Source organism: Caretta caretta, chromosome 25 (genome assembly GCF_965140235.1).
Source record: "Caretta caretta isolate rCarCar2 chromosome 25, rCarCar1.hap1, whole genome shotgun sequence".
NCBI classification, from domain to species: domain Eukaryota; kingdom Metazoa; phylum Chordata; order Testudines; family Cheloniidae; genus Caretta; species Caretta caretta.
The window spans coordinates 7387855-7405444 of NC_134230.1; the positions used below are offsets into that span (position 1 = coordinate 7387855).

Consider the following 17590-nt stretch of genomic DNA (forward strand, 5'->3'; position numbering starts at 1 on the left):
ATTCCTTTGTTCTCCAACCCTTTCGCTCTCAGCTTGCAGGGGGGAAGGGCCCAGGCCATCAGTGGCCAGGAAACAGGGTGTCGGCCATTCTCTGTGTCCAGACCCCTGCACACACCTGCCCTCTAGGGCTCTGCAACGATCATACACCCTTACCCCACCCCCTAGATACTTAAGAACTGCACAGGGGAAACCGAGGCACCCCCACACTATTCAGAGGAAACATTAAGAACAGTCCCTCTTCGTCACATCTCTCCCCCCTTCGAGACCGAACTGAGTGGGATCACTTTAGCCGGTGACCTGGGGAAGTTCGACCCCACCAACGTTTCCATGGATGCCCCAGCATCTCTCCCATTCCTTAGCATTGGCTTGCATCAGCCCCGCACCCAGCCCTGTGTCTGAGGCGTCGGTGAACACTATAAAGACCTGAGCAAAGTCTGGGTTTATCAGATTTACCGGGACCTGGATTAGAGCCTCCTTCAAAGCACAGAGAGCCCTCTGGCACTGCTCGGTCCACACCAGCTCGTCTGGCTTCCCCTTCGTACACAGCTCAGTGATGGGGCAGCTGGGGAGCTCACGTGGGGTACAAACCTCCAATAGTACCTCGCCTTCCCAATAAAGGCCTGGACCTGTTTCTTGGTCTGGGGAACAGGCCACTCTCTGATTATCTCCACCTTACACTTTTCAGCTTTTACCATCAGTCCTGCCTCTTTGAGGCAGTCCAGCACCCTCTTCACCTGGGACACAGACTGTTAGCATGGACTTACAGAACTAGCATGGAGACATTCCTTTCTCAACAACCTTGTCCCCCCAACAAGCTGGCCAAACACAGCCACTTGGTTACAGGACTGTGTAACTTTCTTAACAGCTTTCACTCCATATGAGACTTTCTCAAAGCTCTCCACACTGGATCTTTCAACAGGAAGGTCAGTGGCTTCATTCACAACCGAAAATTTCTGGCTGTTAGGAACTGAAACTTTCTTGATTAAATCACTTTCACACCCTTCAGTTGTAGTAAACTGCTTGCAAAGACTCCATGAGGATTCCTTTCCCTAGGACTTTTCAAATGTGCAACAAATCACCCTTCACAGAAATTCTGCCCTTACCCTCTTCACCTAGGGCTTGCTCTAGAGGAACACTTACCTGAGCAACAACAGACTCTTTCTTTACATCCAGAATTACCTCTGGCCCATCCGGTGGATTCCTATACAATCCCCTTTCAGGCAAACTTACAGACTTCCTAGATAAAAGGTTAGAAGCATTCTCCTTCCCTTTGCCACACACAAGTTCAGGAATCTTTTCCTTCTTGCTACAGGTTTCCACACCCTCAGTAGGTAACAGAAGCAAATCATCTTCATGCTCTCCTTGTGCCCTGGCTAGGATCTCACCCTGATTAGACAGAGTTGCTACACCCTTTCCCAGCCACACACTAGCAACAGGCAAAATACAAGCACCAGAATTGTCTGGTCTCTGGGATTTTACATAGATACTAACTGGATGCGACCTAGTTACAGGGCCATTCTCCCAAGCAGACACAAACTTAGGACCCTTCTCTTCCTGGGCTTTAGTTGAATCCAGAACCAACTCTGAGACAACTGCACTATTCTCAACCATCACAGGCTGAAAGGCCCCTTCTGTCTGCTCCACAGACAAAGAAGAGCCAGACACACTTTCTCCTTTCCCAGACACACAGCTTGGGATCTCATTTCCCTGGTCCCAGCACACAAGGCTGGTAACAGACAACTGCTTGGAGACCGGAGTCGCTCCCTCCATAGGCAAGTCAATACCCCTGACAGACACAGGCACATTCCCTTCACTGTCACACTTCTCCACCCAGCTAACAGGTAAGGTCCAGGGACACTCATCTTCCACTCTCCTCACCTTCCCACCCTGCTGACTAGACAAAGCCATCAGCTCACAAGGCTGCCTAGGCTCATCCAAACTTTCCTTACCAGGCACCTTGTGTGATGATGTGACCCAGCAGGGAGGGGGGAGTGTTGACCTGGGAATGTGCCCTGGGGATGGGAGACCTGAGAGCCTGTCACCTGAGCCAGGAAGGGGAGGGGGAGGTAACACCTCTGCCCAGGAATGCGAAGACAGGCTGTAGGAGGGTTTAGTTTCAGTTTGGGGCTGGGTGGAGGAACACAGGGAACCCCAGGGCTGGGGTCTAAGCTCCCTGCTCCCCCAGAAGGACTTGACTGAGGGGTCCTGGGTGTACCCACAAGTTCTGTTTTGGTTTGTGTTCCTGTTGTCCAATAAACCTTCTGTTTTACTGGCTGGCTGAGAGTCTCAGTGAATCCTGGGAAGAGGGGTGCAGGGCCTGGACTCCCCCACACTCCATGACACCTTGCCACTCCCAACAGATAACCTGCTGCTCTTCTCACTACCCTGAGCTACTTCCAGCAAATCGCAGTTACCCTTCTCAGGTTCCCTTTTACAAGCTGTGCTCTCAAAGCTCTGTTGTCCTTCCCTCACCAACCTCTGCTTCCACAAGGGACTAGATGTTCAATTCACTGAGAGACTACAAGTCCTATCCAAAGTGTCTAGAGATGAGAGTAGACCTGCCATCCCCTGCATTCTTGAGAGATTAACTACCCAGCTGTTCTGCTCTGCAGACTCAGCTCCCCAGTCTTCCCTCTCGCTGGCTGGCCCTGGGGTCACAGCCCCGCTGAGCCCTGTCCCTGGTAGCTCCATCCTTGCTGTGGACTCACTTCCCAGCAGCACCTCTGGACCAGGTTGGTAGCCGACTTGCCCTGCCTGTGGGTCCCCCCACTCAGCTGGGGTCTCAGCTCCCACTGTGCTCAGCGCTGCCCTTGCTACCCAGTGCGAGCAGGCAGCGAGCTCGCTGCTTTCCTCACTGCATCAGAGCCAGTGTGAGCCCCCTCTCAGGTGTGCAAGGGGGCGAGGAGCATCTCTTTGTCCCACCCAGCCCCAGGGGTCTGGTTACAGGCAGGCAGGTAGCCTGAGCCAGGCTGCTCCTCCCCCTGCCAGCAAGGTCATTTGCATTTTCACTGACAATTTCCATCTTAGTCAATTGGTTCCCTGAATTCAAATTCAAATCCTTGGCTGTTGCAGGAGCAGGGCCTGGATCCGGTCCCAAAGAGACACAGTCACCCCCCAACAGCAGCTCAGAGCTGATATGCTGGAGAACCCCAACAACCAGCCAGCTCCACCCCTCCTGTGTCTGCACAGGGATCTGGGCAATAGGCAGGGCGAGGGGCTTCATCCCTGGGACCCTCACCCAGGTCACACAGCCCTTCAGCATCTGGTGAGCCTGCACCACCCAGCGCCTGACAACAGTTTTTCTGACCCAGGATCTCGCCACCCCAGGAATGTCTCCCCATTGACTATCACCTTCCGCTCCCACTGGGGGTCCAATGGGCCTGAGCCCAAGAGACTCCACACAGACATATAGGCCGGGGCCAGGAGTGGGAGCCTGTCCATCTGCCCACCCATCTGGCTGACGGAGTCTACGGCCTTGGGACCCAGCAAGGGAGCTAGATACCGGGGCTTTTCTGCAGGGTCCCCCTGGTTCAAATCGCCAGCCTGCTCAAAGGCAGCGAGGTGGGCATCCACATCTCTCCGCCCCTCCTTAACCAGGGGCAGCAATTTAGTCTTGAGGTTCCCTGCAGAACTGGCCGCCCGGGGTCTATCCCCACTCACCCCTGGGAGGTCCCCTTTACCTCTCCGTTCCCCACCGCCAGTTCATGCTGCTGCTGCTTCTGCAGCTCTTTCTCAGGCTCTCGCGTCTCTCACAGTCCTCTTGCTCTCTCGGACTCAGCTCCAATCCCATCCATCTCCAATCCCCTGATGGGGAACCCGATCGTGAAGACCCCCGTCTGGTCGGGGACAGGAGTCTTGGGGATGCCTGGCTACTACTCCAGCTGCTCCCAGATCCTGCTATAGCCCCATTTGGGTCAGGAATCTCCTGGTCATCCTCCTCCAGCTGCATGATTAACTGTGCTTTGGTGAACTTTCCAATGCTCAACCCTTCCTTTCTGCACAGGGTTACAATGTCCTTCTTAAGGAGATGGTGACAAGCCATCACTCCGCTCTTCCCAAGTTGTCATGGACTCACAGGCCTGTGTGCTCTCAGCTCCCCATGGTTTCCAGGGAGAACGCCTAGTGTGCCAGCCCTTCTCGAGGTCACCACCTCTTTGCCAGCATCGAGCTGCAGACTCCTCCGGCCCGGGACCATTCGCTGCAATCCCCAGGGGAATGCTGTTACTGCGAAAGTCCTTCTCTCTCCCAGGGACAAGCTGCAGGCTCCTTTGCCCCCGAGACTGCTCACCGCAGTTCCCAGGGGGACCCCATTACTGCACAGTCCTTCTCGCTGGTCACACATTCCCAGGGGTTAACCACCCCCCGAAAGCGCTCCTCTCTGAGCCTTCAGCACGCCTGGTCCTTGTCAATCCCCCTTTGTTTTACTGCTCCCCAGTCAGTTACTGCAGGAAGTGCCATCCATGGGGTGCAGTACATCCCACCGCTAACACCAGTTGTCATGGAGTCCCTGGGCGATGCTCTGGAACTGCTCCCTACGAAGCCAGGCAGGACTCTGGTGAAGTCTCCTCTCTGAGAGCAGCCTGTCTCCAGGGCAAGAAGCTCACATGGCTTCCACCTTCCTGGGTCTGACCTCGGAGCATTCAGCATCCTCTGCCCCTCCGTGCGCTTCCCACAGCGAGTCCACCCAGGCGGGGTCCTGGGGAAGCCAGAGGGTCCTGTCCCCCAACTTCTCAGCCAGCCAGTAAAACTGAGGTTTATTAGATGACAGGAACATGGTCTAAAACAGACCTTGTAGGTGCAGAGAACAGGACCCCTCAGCTGGGTCCATTTTGGGGGGCAGTGAGCCAGACAACCACGTCTGTACTTCACTCCATGTCCCCAGCCAGCCTCAAACTGAAACTCCCTCCAGCCCCTCCTCCCCTGGGCTTTGTCCCTTTCCTGGGCCAGGAGGTCACCGGATTCCTTTGTTCTCCAACCCTTTAGCTCTCAACTTGCAGGGGGGAAGGGCCAGGCCATCAGTGGCCAGGAAACAGGGTGTCGGCCATTCTCTGTGTCCAGACCCCTGCACACACCTGCCCTCTAGGGCTCTGCAACGATCATACACCCTTATCCCACCACCTAGATACTAAAGAACTGCATGGGGAAACTGAAAAGGAGGACTTGTGGCACCTTAGAGACTAACCAATTTATTTGAGCATAAGCTTTCGTGAGCTACAGCTCACTTCATCGGATGAAACTGAGGCACCCCACAATATTAGAGGAAACATTAAGAACAGTCCCGCTTCGTCACAGGGCCTCAGAGAAGGGGCAGAGCAGGGGTGTTCGGTTTTGGGTTTTGTGTGATTAGGAAGTTGGCAACCTTACTGTCTGTACCAGCCTGTTGCAGGGGAAAGACCCTTCCAGGAATAACCAAAGGGGAGATACTCCACGAGGGCTCCAGGTTGGGCTTTGCCCCAGAAGCAGGAGCCAGGTGCATGGGGCTTGCTCTGGGGGAGGGGGTGTCGCTTGGCCGGAAGATACTGCTTCCCGGCCAGCCAGTGGCCAAATGCCCATTGGCCTCAGTGGGACCAGAAGTTTGCCCTTTGCTCCTGGTGATGTGGGATGCAAGTCCCAGCACTTCCCCCTGCCTCCCTGTGATGAGATGCCCTGGCCCCAGTGCCAGCATGGGCCAGAGGCCAACTCCTCCCAAAGGGGCGGGATGCTCGGAAGACGCCCAGCGTTTATTTCTGACTGTACTTTGGCACCGTTGGCATGGCTACCTCGGGGCACTCGGCGGCCACATCAAAGTCCAAACTGCAGCGGGCTGGCTGGCTGTCTGCCCCCATGCCACCCCCCTCCCCAAGGGGCACAGCTTCCTGCCGCAGGGATGGGTCTGAGCTCCCCAGGGCCGGCTGCCACCTCCCATTGCCCTTGGCCCACAGTTGAAGACTCAGCCCCCAAACCAAGGGGCCCACGGGCTGGGAGAACATATGGGGAGAGGGGGGACAGACAAAGGGGGCAGCACGTGCCATCCCTTGGCTGCAGACTTGGTGCCCCAAAGGGGGCATCACCGTGGGCCTGGGTGCGAAGGGGGAAACCCTCCATAGCTGGGGTGTGTGTGTGTCTATGGCTTTGTTTTGATTGGACTTCCTCTGCTGATTGGCTGTTTGTTCAGCTTCACCCCACTCCTGCTCCTCTGTCCCTCTCCTCCCCTGCCCCCCGAGCTGATCCCCTCTGCGGCACTTCCCCACCCCTGGATCATGCCGCTGCTGGGTTCGACCGTTGCCCCCGACGGGTCTGTTTGCTCTGTTCCCAGGGGGCCACACCACGATCAGCGTGACGAACGCTGAGTGGGGTTTGCATGCACAAGTGAGGGGCGCTAACCGGGCATCGCTAAGGGAAGTTGGCACTCAGTCTCTGGCCAGCGTGAGTCACCCCAGGGCACCCAGATAACACCATTAATGTTTAGCACAATCGATGCGTCACATGAACCCAGGGTGGTGAAAGGCCCCCGCTCCCTGGAGAGCTGAGCTGTCCCCCCCAGCAGTCACCTCTTTGCGGCTCCCCTGGTGGGAGGAGGGGTACAGCACCCGAGGGTGGCTGCTACCTCGCCAGCCCCCTGGGTATTGAACCGGGGACCTCGGGGGCGAAGAGCATGAGCGGCTGCCGCTTGAGCTACAGAGCCAGGGCCTGTCCCTGCCACCTGCCCCTGGGGCTCAGGAGCAGAGCTGGCCGCTTGGCTCCGCCTGACCAGCGGGGTGCACAGGGCTGGGAGGAGGGGACTGTGTGAGCAGCTAGAGGGAGTGGCTTTGCCTCCCCCGGGGGTCTGGCATGGACAGCCCCCATTCGCTCCTCAGGGCAGCTCAGATGGGGGTCTCCAGTATCCTGGGCCGTGCCCCGCACTGGCTAGGACAAACGCTGCCCAGTTGGTTGGCCTGCAGAGTGTTTTCCGGCCGGAACTGACCGTGTCACATGCATGGCACATTTCGGGTTGGCTGAGCTGGCGTTAAGCAGCAAATAAACGATTTGCCTGAAAAATTTCAGCCAGCTCTCTGTGCAGGGCCTGGCCTGGAACCTGGGATTTTCTCTGCTTCCTCCTCTGTCTCGGTTGCCTGCAAAGGGTTAAAGGAATCTGGTTGCCATGGTACCTTTAAAACACAAGTTGGCATTTGCCCTCTTGAGCACAATAAACCCACTGGCTGGCGTCCCTGAGCCATCAGACGGGCTGTTCCCCACACTGGCTGTGGGCTCTGTCTGCTGGGACAGCCGCTAGCCTCACGCAATCCCCGTGCCGCCCCTGGGTTGGGACAGCACCTGGTGCCCGGGAACAGGCAGCCACCGCGTGAGCCGGGCATCATGTCTCCTCTGCGCGCTGTTCTGTTCTCCCTGCTCTTCATCGCCTCCTCGCAGGCCCAGGACGGTAGGGACGCCCCCGCCCAGCTGAGACCGAGGTGGGGGGTGGGAGAGCATGGGGTGGGCAGCCTGGCAGGAGGGGAGCAGGAAATGGGTCTGAACCGGGCCCGTCCCTGCCTCTCTGGGCCCCAGGCACGGGCTCCCTGGCCTCATCTCTGTGCTGGGGGGTGGGGGGCTTTGGGAAGTCTGCAGGGCTGGGACTGCTGGAGCAAGCAGGGCTGTGGGGTGCTGGAGACACCCTGGGAGGGTCAGTCCCCGCAGATCACTACTGCGGCCCATGAGTAGAGCTGGAGGCTGAAGCCCCTGAGGCAATCACTGAAGCAATCCAGGGACCCCCCTTGGGCACCAGCTTCCCCCGATCCAGCTGCAGCTCCCTCTCCAGGCCCTCTCCAGAACGAGTCTTTCCCTTTGGCTTCGCAGGCGCAGTGCAGGGCACCACTGCGGGCTCCAGGACGCTGCAGCCCTGGCTGGTGGGGCTGACGGCCGTCGTGGTCTTCCTCTTCATCATTGTCATGCTGATGATCATCAACAGAGTCTGGTGCTACAAGAAGCGCAGGTGGGCTCCCTGTCTGACGGGGCATAGGCCACAAGACCCTCCCCTCGGCCCAATCCTGCGTGGTGCAGAGCGCCTGCCGCTCTCCTGGGCCCTCTGGCCCCCTCACCTGCTCTCCACTGTCACTGACTGGGGTGGTCTGAGACCACAAAGAGCTGTGACCGGCAGGCAGTGCTGGTTAGACTAGTGTAGGTTGCGGGGGCAGGGGCTGGGAGTCAGGACTCCTGGGTTCTCCTGCCAGCTCTGGGAGGGGAGTGGGATCTAGTGGTTGGAGCAGGGTGGGCAGGCAGTCAGGACTCCTCGGTTCCATTCCTAGCTGTGCTAGTGACATGCCTGGGGCAAATGACTTTACTTGCTGTGGGCAGGTGCCTGTCCCGCTCTGTGCCTCCGTTTCCCCATCTATATGAAGAGCGTAACAGAGCTTCTTGCCCCCCAGGAGGCTGGGAGAATGGGTGCTGTAGGCAATGTCCACACAGCACCGGGACGCTCTATGCGATCGCTAATCATATTTGTAAAACATTTTTGAGATCCTTGAACAAAATGTGTTGTCACAGGGCACAATGCATCAGCTCCCTGTCATCTTGGGAGTGGAGCCCGCTGCCTGGTGAAGTTCACCCTCCCCTCTGGTGTCTCCAGGGCTGGAATCAGCAGTTTGGTGCTTATCTGTGGCTCGTTCCACATATCAGGACACACCTGGGCTCTGCATTCTGCTCGTACTGCTGCCTCAGGGAGCACGGGGCACAGAGTGTGTACAAAGTACCAAGTCCCTGCTGCGCCAGGCTATTGCAGGCAAAATGGGCAGTGCCACCTGTAGTGAAGGTGGCCTAATGTTTTCCATTATCAGCCCCTGTTTTCAGCTGCTCATAACGTTGACAAATTTTACCAGTTTGGGCTGAAATTTTCCAGCTGGGTCTCAGTGTCGGGCTTGATACAGTCCAGCCTTTCTGAGAACAAGGTTGGGGAAATTAGGTGGTTTTGCCAGGGTCCTTCCTGCCCGTTCCTTTGAAGAACTCCAGCGCCTCCATGCTCTGGCACAGGAACATAAACACCTGGCAGGGGTACGATCCTTGGTTCAGCGAGGTGCCTTTTGCTGAGCCCATGAAAACTCATCCGGCTTTGGCCAAGTTTTTGCCATTTGCACATGCTCAGGAGAGCTTGCAGGAAGCTCGCTGCTGAAGTCTCTAACCATTCCAGCTGCACTGAACGTGCTCCAGGCTCACAGAGCCTGAGCTCTGGACAAGCGGCAGCAGGAAGGCGGGCTGGGAGGGAGCCAGCAGGACACGGTGGATTCTAGTCCTGTCTCTCCCCCAGCCTCAGTTAATAATTCTGTGCACGTCACAGCACCTGTCAGAGGCAGGCAAGTACCAGGCCCCGTCCTGTTTTGCGGAGGGGGAACATCAGGCAGAGCCGTCTCTAGTCGAGTGTCACCCACACAGCGACTGGCCTTTCCGAGCAACCAGCCTGAATGGAAATGCTTGGCTGTGGTGTCTGCACACACGAGACCAGGGGTCTCAACCTTTGTGGGCTCACGACCCCTCTGTAAATGGCTATGACTTGTGTGACCCAGTAAATAGGCCGGGGGTGGAGGCCCCGGGTGGTTTCAGTTGGATCTTGCCCCGCCCCAGCACTCACCCCACAGTGCTGTGCTGTGGGGCTGCCCGGGCTTGGCTCTCAGCTCTGGGGGTTGCAAGATTTGGCCCCGTGCCCCTGACTGGTGTGAGTGGAGCTGTGCCCCGGCTCACGGGATGGCAGTTTCACTCGCTCAGATTTGGCCTGCCCGGGCTCCCGGCGTCATGACAGCTGGGCCAAACCCGAGTGACCCTGGAACCCCGGAGTTGCAGTGCTGGAGCAGGGGGTGAGCTGCCAGGAGCTGCCAGGCCACCCTCTCAAACATTCTGGCGACCCAATTTCGGGTCCCGATCCATGGACTGAGAACCCCTGATCTAGATGATATTCCTTTGGAGAGCCAGGAGCAGCACCCACCATTCCAGCTTCCCTTCATTCTTCTTCTGGCTTGTAAATAGTTGTGTGAGCCACTAGCAGGTGCCCTCACATGACTGGTCCAGATGGAGGATAACAACCTACTACCTCAGCTAGCTTCCCTACTCCTTAAGTTTAAGTAGCAGAGGATCTGTGCTGTGGATCTAAAGGTCCTGGGTGGCAGCCCTGTTTGTGGCTCTCTGGGGGACGATTGTTATGATCATGCATGATGCAGTTTCTGCTTTTATTTAACTTCATCCCCCTGGAGCATTCACACCGGGGGTACGGCTGGTCAGAAATGAGAATTTCAGGTAGCAGAAAATGGCAAAGTGCCGGATTTGTTCTCATTCCATGTCAGAATGAGAACGAAACCTTTCCAAATTTGTCACCCCAAACCACCCAAGAGAGTGGCCCCACCCAGAATAGCCCACTGCTGCGGGCACTTCCCTGGGATGTGGGAATCCCAGCTGTAGGTCCCTGTTCTGCCTAATTTGGAGCAGGGACTTGACCCTGGTGTCATGGTGTTCTTAATGTTTCCTCTGAATATTGTGGGGGTGCCTCAGTTTCCCCTAGTCAGTTCTTAAGTACCTAAGTGGTGGGGTAAGGGTGTATAATCACTGCAGAGCCCTAGAGGGCAGGTGTGTGCAGGAGTCTGGACACAGAGGATGGCCGACACCCTGTTTCCTGGCAACTGATGGCCTGGGCCTTTCCCCCCTGCAAGGTGAGAGCTAAAGGGTTGGAGAACAAAGGACTCAGGTGACCTCCTGGCCCAGGAAAGGAACAAAGCCCAGAGGAGGAGGGGCTGGAGGGAGTTTCAGTTTGAGGCTGGCTGGGACATGGAGTGAAGGGCAGACGTGGTTGTCTGGCTCACTGCCCCCCAAAATGGACCCCGCTGAGGGGTCCGGTTCTCTGCACCTACAAGCTCTGTGTTAGACCATGTTCCTGTCGTCTAATAAACCTCTGTTTTACTGGCTGGCTGAGAGTCACGTCTGACTGCGAAGTTGGGGCGCAGGACCCTCTGGCTTCCCACAGCGAGTCCGCTCAGGCGGGGCTCCTGGGGAAGCCAGAGGGTCCTGCGCCCCAACTTCGCAGTCAGACGTGACTCTCAGCCAGCCAGTAAAACAGAGGTTTATTAGACGACAGGAACATGGTCTAAAACAGACCTTGTAGGTGCAGAGAACGGGACCCCTCAGCGGGGTCCATTTTGGGGGGCAGTGAGCCAGACAACCACGTCTGCCCTTCACTCCATGTCCCAGCCAGCCTCAAACTGAAACTCCCTCCAGCCCCTCCTCCTCTGGGCTTTGTTCCTTTCCTGGGCCAGGAGGTCACCTGAGTCCTTTGTTCTCCAACCCTTTAGCTCTCACCTTGCAGGGGGGAAAGGCCCAGGCCATCAGTTGCCAGGAAACAGGGTGTCGGCCATCCTCTGTGTCCAGACTCCTGCACACACCTGCCCTCTAGGGCTCTGCAGTGATTATACACCCTTACCCCACCACTTAGATACTTAAGAACTGACTAGGGGAAACTGAGGCACCCCCACAATATTCAGAGGAAACATTAAGAACAGTCCCAGTTCGTCGCACCTGGCTCTCCTCCATCACAGATAAGCACCCCCGCCCCACTAAGCTAGCCTTCACATTGGGGTGAGGGCTGCTCCCTAGCCAGAAATTCCAGCCTGGACCCAAGACACTTTCCCTGAAAGTTTGTCAAAACGGAAACGTTTCTGTGAAACATTTTGGTTTTGATGAGTTGGCCGTTTCTAACACCCCCCCAGCCCGCCCTCACCACCATTTTGTTGAAAAATACCAAGCCAGCTCTAATGACAATACAGTCTTTCCCAACCGGATGATGCGCTGTTTGCCCTCCAGGACCCCCTGCCTCATTCAGCGTCCCGGACGGACAGTGAAGGAGGCAGAGGCCTGAAAGAGGAGAATGGCTCTTTTCGTGTGTGTAAGACACTGGACAGAGACCCCCGAGAGCTGGCTCCTGTGTGCCGTTAGCAAGGGGGCTGAATTAAGGTGGCCTGGCCTGGCCGATTGTTGCGCTGGCATGTCTTAATTCAAGCACAGCTGACGGGAAAACAGAAATACCTTCATGGGAAAATGTTTGTATTTTTCAGCTGGCTTGGATGGCTCTTGTCAATTTCACTCATGAAACTGACCCCTCCCCTGGGCTGGAGAGGCAGCAATTGGGGGCACTCACCCCTGGCCAACCCACAGCTGTGGGAGCTGGCGAGGCAGAGAGCTCTGAGGGGACGGCTGAGCACCTGGGCTCTTTGCCCTTGGGGGCTTCTGACAGTTTCTCTGGCAGAGAGTGAAAGCGGACAAGAGCCACTGGTGGGCAGCCAGGCACGGAAACATCCATTTTCCCGCTGGGAAATCAAGAAAGTTCAGCAAAACGGACAGTTGCTTGTGGACCCTGGCTCAGACAAAAAGGGGTCCACCAGCTGCACTTCTGAGCGCTCGACTGGGCATTGGGACGGGCGCATTCTTTATCCAGAGCTGGACGGGGGCCCCGCTGCCTTGGGGACAGCGGCTACGTGGTACCAAGGCTCGCTGAAGTCAGGGGGAAGCCTCCTGTTGGCGCTGGCTGGGGCTCCCCAGGCCCCCCGCCTCCCCCGCTGCATGGCGCCCTCTGACTCCCTGTCCCCCTTGCTCTTTTCTCAGGAACGAGGAGGAGCCGCTGGAAGAACCTGCCCAATCCAGGTAGAGCGTCCGCCTCTCTGGCTGCAGCCCCGGCGCAGCGACATTTTGGGGGTTCTGTGGGGTTTATGCCCCCCCATTTTCACTGGCTACAATGACTCTGGTGGCAGGGCAGGGCTGAGCAGCGCCCGCTCTCCTGGTGCTCACTTCAGCCAGTGCGGGGAGGAGGCAGTGTGGGCTGGTGGCCAAGTGAGCAGCATGGGTGGCCGATGTTCCTGGCTCTGCCGCATGGCCTGGGGCGAGTCCCTGGCCTTCCCTGTGCGTGGATCGGATTGGCCTCCTGCGCTTGGAGATGGAGGGGAAGGCAGGGCAGGACCCGTCGCGGTTGGACTTGGCATCAGTGTAAGAGCTCCTGGTGCCTGCCTCATGTGGTAATTCCCAGCCCTGACAGCGAACCCTGACCTCACCGCTCTGGGGAGGTGCAGCTGGGCCTGGGAGGAAGGGTGGCCTAGTGGTCAGGTGCCGGCCTGGCAATCAGATTATAATTCCCGGCTCTGCTACACCCTCCCTTGGGCCAGACCTCTCTGGGCCTCAGTCCCCATCTGTACAAGGGGGTAACGACCCTGCCCTGCCCCACAGGGGCTGTGAGGGCGAATATGTTGGCGACTGTGGGGTGCCCCAGGCCGATGGGATGGGGCCAGATAAGGGCTCTGGCTGGATCCCTCCCAATTGGGGACCCCCATGAATACCCTGCCCTGCCATATGTTGTGCCTATTGGCCCTATGAAATGGGCTCTGCCCGTGGCTTGGACACGCATCTCCCGGCAACAGGAGCGTCTGTAACATCTAGAGGTCCCAAGTGAGCTCAGATGCCCTGTATGCCAGGGACACCCACGCAGAGCCAGCCCTGCCCAGGGCACTCACAGGCATGACAAAGGTGATGAAGGCAGGGAAGGGAATTGGCAGCAGAGCTGGGAGTAGAGGCCAAGCAGCCAGCAGGGCCCCAGCCACTAAGCAAGCTTGGCTCCCGGCAGCAACACCTGTGTGTGTGTGTTTGTGTGCATACTCGTGTGTATGTGCTCAGGTGTATGCCTGCGTGTGCTCGTGCTCGTGTATGTGTGTGGGTACCTGCAGATGCTCGTGGGTGCGCAGTGGGCTGGGTAGATATAAAAGGTGAGGGCCGCTCACAGTGCCTGTCTCAGCTCCTCAGTGGGAACCGTGACAAGCAGGTGCCTTCTCTGAGGGGAGATCTCCACACAGCTGGATTTTGCAGCTGATGGGAACTGGGATTGCTCAGCTGTGTGTCATGCACCCTATACTGCTAATGGCTAGTGAGGATCCTCCTGCTGCTCGGGGTGGAGCTTTATGGAGCAGGAGGCTCTGGGTTCCATCCCCGCTGTGGCCAGCAGTGCAGTGGCAAATGGGAGGCACTAGGTAGCCACTGGCTTGCTGGGATGGGAACAGGCAGATGGAGCTCATTGGACAGCGACCAGCTGGCTCCCTGGCTCTGCGGCGGTCACCCCCTCCCATGATTGACGATTCCCTTCCCGGAGGCACCTCAATGCCCCACTGTTCAGGGCGCCCGCCGCATAGCCAGTGACTGGCCCGGCTCTGCCAAGCGCCGTGTCCATGGGGGATTCTAACGAACGTGTTAAAGCCCCAGTGTGGGCAAGGCAAGCTGTGCTTTGAACACGTGGGAGCGGGGCCCGGGGAGCCAGCGAGCGGCCATTACCCCGAGGGATACGAACACAGTTTCAGCATCACCCGTCGTCCCAGGGACCTGCCCATTCACCCCCCTCCCAAGCCCTGCCCTGGGACCCCATATTTCCTCGCTGTCTTTCCTGTTCAGCAGGACGGTCTCAAACCCCTACGACAACCTGGTGCTGGAGGAGGACAATGAGGAGGAGCTGAAGGAGAATAAAACGACCTCCCTGTGAGGAGCCAGCGAACCTGGTGGGATGGGAGACCACGGTACCCTGCTGGGCTGCCCGGCACACAAATCAACTCGCTGCTTCCCCGCATCTCTGCCCAGCTCCGCCCGGCCCCTCCCTGTCCCAGCACGGGCGAGCAGCCGGCCTGACCCACGCAGCAGCCTCCCCTGGGCCATGCAGGCTGCCCATGCGGCTGCTCTCTCCTGCGTGCTGCCATACAGGGCCCAGGGGTGCAGCGGGCACAGACCCCACATCACAACCATGTGCAGGACAGGCCCCCTCTCCCCTTCCCTGGTCGTTCAGCCACGGGGGTGCGCGGTGCCTTTGTGGAGCAGGGAGCCAGAGCCAGTCCCTGGAGGGGATTCTCCCCCAAAGGCCCCTACCAGGCCCCACCTGTTCACAGGCTGCAGAGTTCCCCCGTCCCTCCCGATGCTGCAGAACTGGGCTCCAGAATCTGTACTTGCATTTACACGAATAACAACGATAATAAAGGGTTTTGGCCTGTGTGGTTATGAAGAAAAGCCTAAGAGCAGGATGTAGTGAGTTAAGTGTAACTGACAAAGAGACGTCCGCCTGAGTGTGCCAAGAGCCTGAGCCCATTGCTCCATAGGCCGCACTTCGGGCGAGCAGATAGCAAGTGTGGGAAATTGGGACATTTTTTTCTCATGGGGGAGGGTACAGTTGCGTATATAAGACAAAGCCCTTAGTGGCGGGATGTCTGGTCACCCTAGATGCACTGGCCCGTGCAGCTCAAGGGGCTTGTGTCAAAGCTGATCATGGGAACACAGCATAAAATAAAGTGAATTTCTAAGCTGAATGAAGAGCTGGGGGCTGGAGTGTTGGTCAGAGCCAGGAAATACCCTCCCCACAGGCTCTTCCACCTGCTGGGCCCCATGCTACACACTGCAGGGTGCATGGTCCTGCCCATTCAACCAGCCAGTCAAGCCCGGACAGCGTCCTACCAGCTCAGCCATCAGAAAGTGACTCCCACTCATGAGTGGGTCAGCTCGGTCCTGCCTGCTTGAGGAAGGGGGGTCCTCAGGAGGGGCTGGGTCCATGCATGTGGCCCATGCAGACCTTGCATGCAGTGTTTTCCCCAGGAATTAAAATTGGGGTGTGGTATTCAAATTTACAGGGAGGGTGGTCAGGGCCGATGAGGGGTGAGACCATGAGGGTGAAGGGGGGCTGTAAGGCACCATAGTGAAAATGGAAAAATGTTTCATGACCATTTTATTAGATTTTAAAATCATCACACAAATTAAAGTCGGCTACTCAAGCCTTCTATGAAGCACGACATCTACAGCCTTCTTGGTTTCTTGTTATAATTTTGCACAACTCTGTTAATGAACTTCTTGAATGCCATGCGGTCATCTCTGATGGCTCCTCGCGTGTCCGGTACTTCCACGCCTTCAGCTGATACGCTCATGAGTTCATTCACGGGATCAGGCAGGAGGCCACTTCTTTCAGAACACAAAATTCTATTCAACGAGGAAAAAATATGCTCAGCTGTAGCAGTTGTGACTGGGAGCAGCAGGAGAGGAATTCCTGCTTCTTTCAGCCCAGGAAACAGAGCACGAAGATGGGGTCGAGCCACCAGTGATGATAAAAAAGAAGCTGAAGTCAAATCTCTTCCTCCAGCTTGGGGTGCTGCAGAGACCACAGGGGCTGGGCAGCAGCCGCTGTGACTCCTGGTCAGGGTCTGCCCGGGTGCCAGGATCCGAGCTGGAGGCTGCAGGGGCTGGACTTTGCCCGCTGCGGCGCTGGGCAGCCTGCTGGGGACATTGGCAGAGACTCTGTGAGCGGAGAAGCTGCATCTCAGGAGTACGGACCCCCTGCCAGACGGAGCCCCTTCCTGCCACAGCCCCAGGGCAATCGGCCCCATCCACACGCCGTGCCAGACAGAGCCCCTTCCTGCCCCGGCCCCAGGGCAATCGGCCCCATCCACGCGCCGTGCCAGACAGAGCCCCTTCCTGCCCCGGCCCCAGGGCAATCGGCCCCATCCACGCGCCCTGCCAGACGGAGCCCCTTCCTGCCCCGGCCCCAGGGCAATCGGCCCCATCCACGCGCCGTGCCAGACGGAGCCCCTTCCTGCCCCGGCCCCAGGGCAATCGGCCCCATCCACGCGCCGTGCCAGACGGAGCCCCTTCCTGCCCCGGCCCCAGGGCAATCGGCCCCATCCACGCGCCGTGCCAGACGGAGCCCCTTCCTGCCTCGGCCCCATCCACGCGCCGTGCCAGACGGAGCCCCTTCCTGCCCCGGCCCCAGGGCAATCGGCCCCATCCACACGCCCTGCCAGACAGAGCCCCTTCCTGCCCCGGCCCTTCAGGATCCGGGTCGGGATTGCAGGCACCAGCCATGCTAGGAAGAGCTGGTTGCACTCTGCCCACACTTCTGTCTCAGGGACACTTGGGCTTTCCCGGGCAATGTTCCTCGGCCCTGTTGCTGGGACAGTTGAGGGAGGCTGCGTGGGCCCTCGCAACCTCCCCCCATTTCGTTCTATCTCCGCCCATGTGCCTGCCCCTTTAAACCCAGGGGCAGAACCTTCCCCAGGCTCCCCGATCGCCCAGCCCCATGCGCACCGAGCTCCTCGACAGCGGGCGTGGGGGACCTACCCCAGCTGCTGCATGCGACCTCTGCCCTGGGTGTGTTTTCGCAGCTAGTGGGGGCGAGGGCCCCTCCTCTGCTGCTCTGCATGCTGCGGGCAGTTGGCTTCAGGAGCCATTTTCCTGCCCCCCCGCCCCCCATTGTACCCATCACATATAGCCAGCGTTGCACCTGTCCCATCCACCCAGTGCTATATTCATCACATATGCACAGGGCATATACCCGTCCCATATACCCAGCATTAGACCCATTGCATGTATGTATTGCGTGTACCAGCATTGTGTCCCTCACATAGACCTGTCACATATGCCCAACATTTCTGCACCAGACCCCCAACAGGAGCAGCATCAGTGGTTTTTGGTCATCTGCCACTCTGCCAGTCCCTGCAGCTTTCACAGCCAGTTCACGTTGCTGCTTGAACCTTCACCACGTCTCCCATGATTGTGAGGAGGGACGGGCCTCACCGCGGGCGTTTTAGAATCATAGAATCAT

The 17590-nt window shown here is 57.9% G+C and overlaps 2 protein-coding genes across 3 annotated transcripts in view; one reads left to right on the forward strand and one right to left on the reverse strand.

Moving 5' to 3' along the window:
* Positions 1-7160: 7160 nt before the first annotated feature.
* SMIM24 (small integral membrane protein 24) lies at positions 7161-15015 on the forward strand. 2 transcript variants are annotated; one of them, XM_048831093.2, is made up of 4 exons: positions 7161-7399; positions 7813-7948; positions 12589-12627; positions 14413-15015. In XM_048831093.2, exons 1-4 carry the CDS (start codon positions 7336-7338, stop codon positions 14498-14500), a joined length of 327 nt encoding a protein of 108 aa, XP_048687050.2. In that variant the 5' UTR covers positions 7161-7335; the 3' UTR covers positions 14501-15015. The 2 variants fall into 2 exon arrangements, with proteins under 2 accessions (XP_048687050.2, XP_048687051.2); XM_048831094.2 differs by having other exon boundaries at positions 14416-15015.
* Positions 15016-15706: 691 nt separating this feature from the next.
* The window catches only part of NFIC (nuclear factor I C), a 169375-nt gene continuing 167491 nt past the window's right edge, over positions 15707-17590 (reverse strand). The window contains exon 11 of the mRNA XM_075123095.1: positions 15707-15972. Within this exon, the coding sequence (XP_074979196.1) occupies positions 15958-15972 (15 nt within the window). The 3' untranslated portion in view covers positions 15707-15957. The remainder of the gene's footprint in view (positions 15973-17590) is intronic.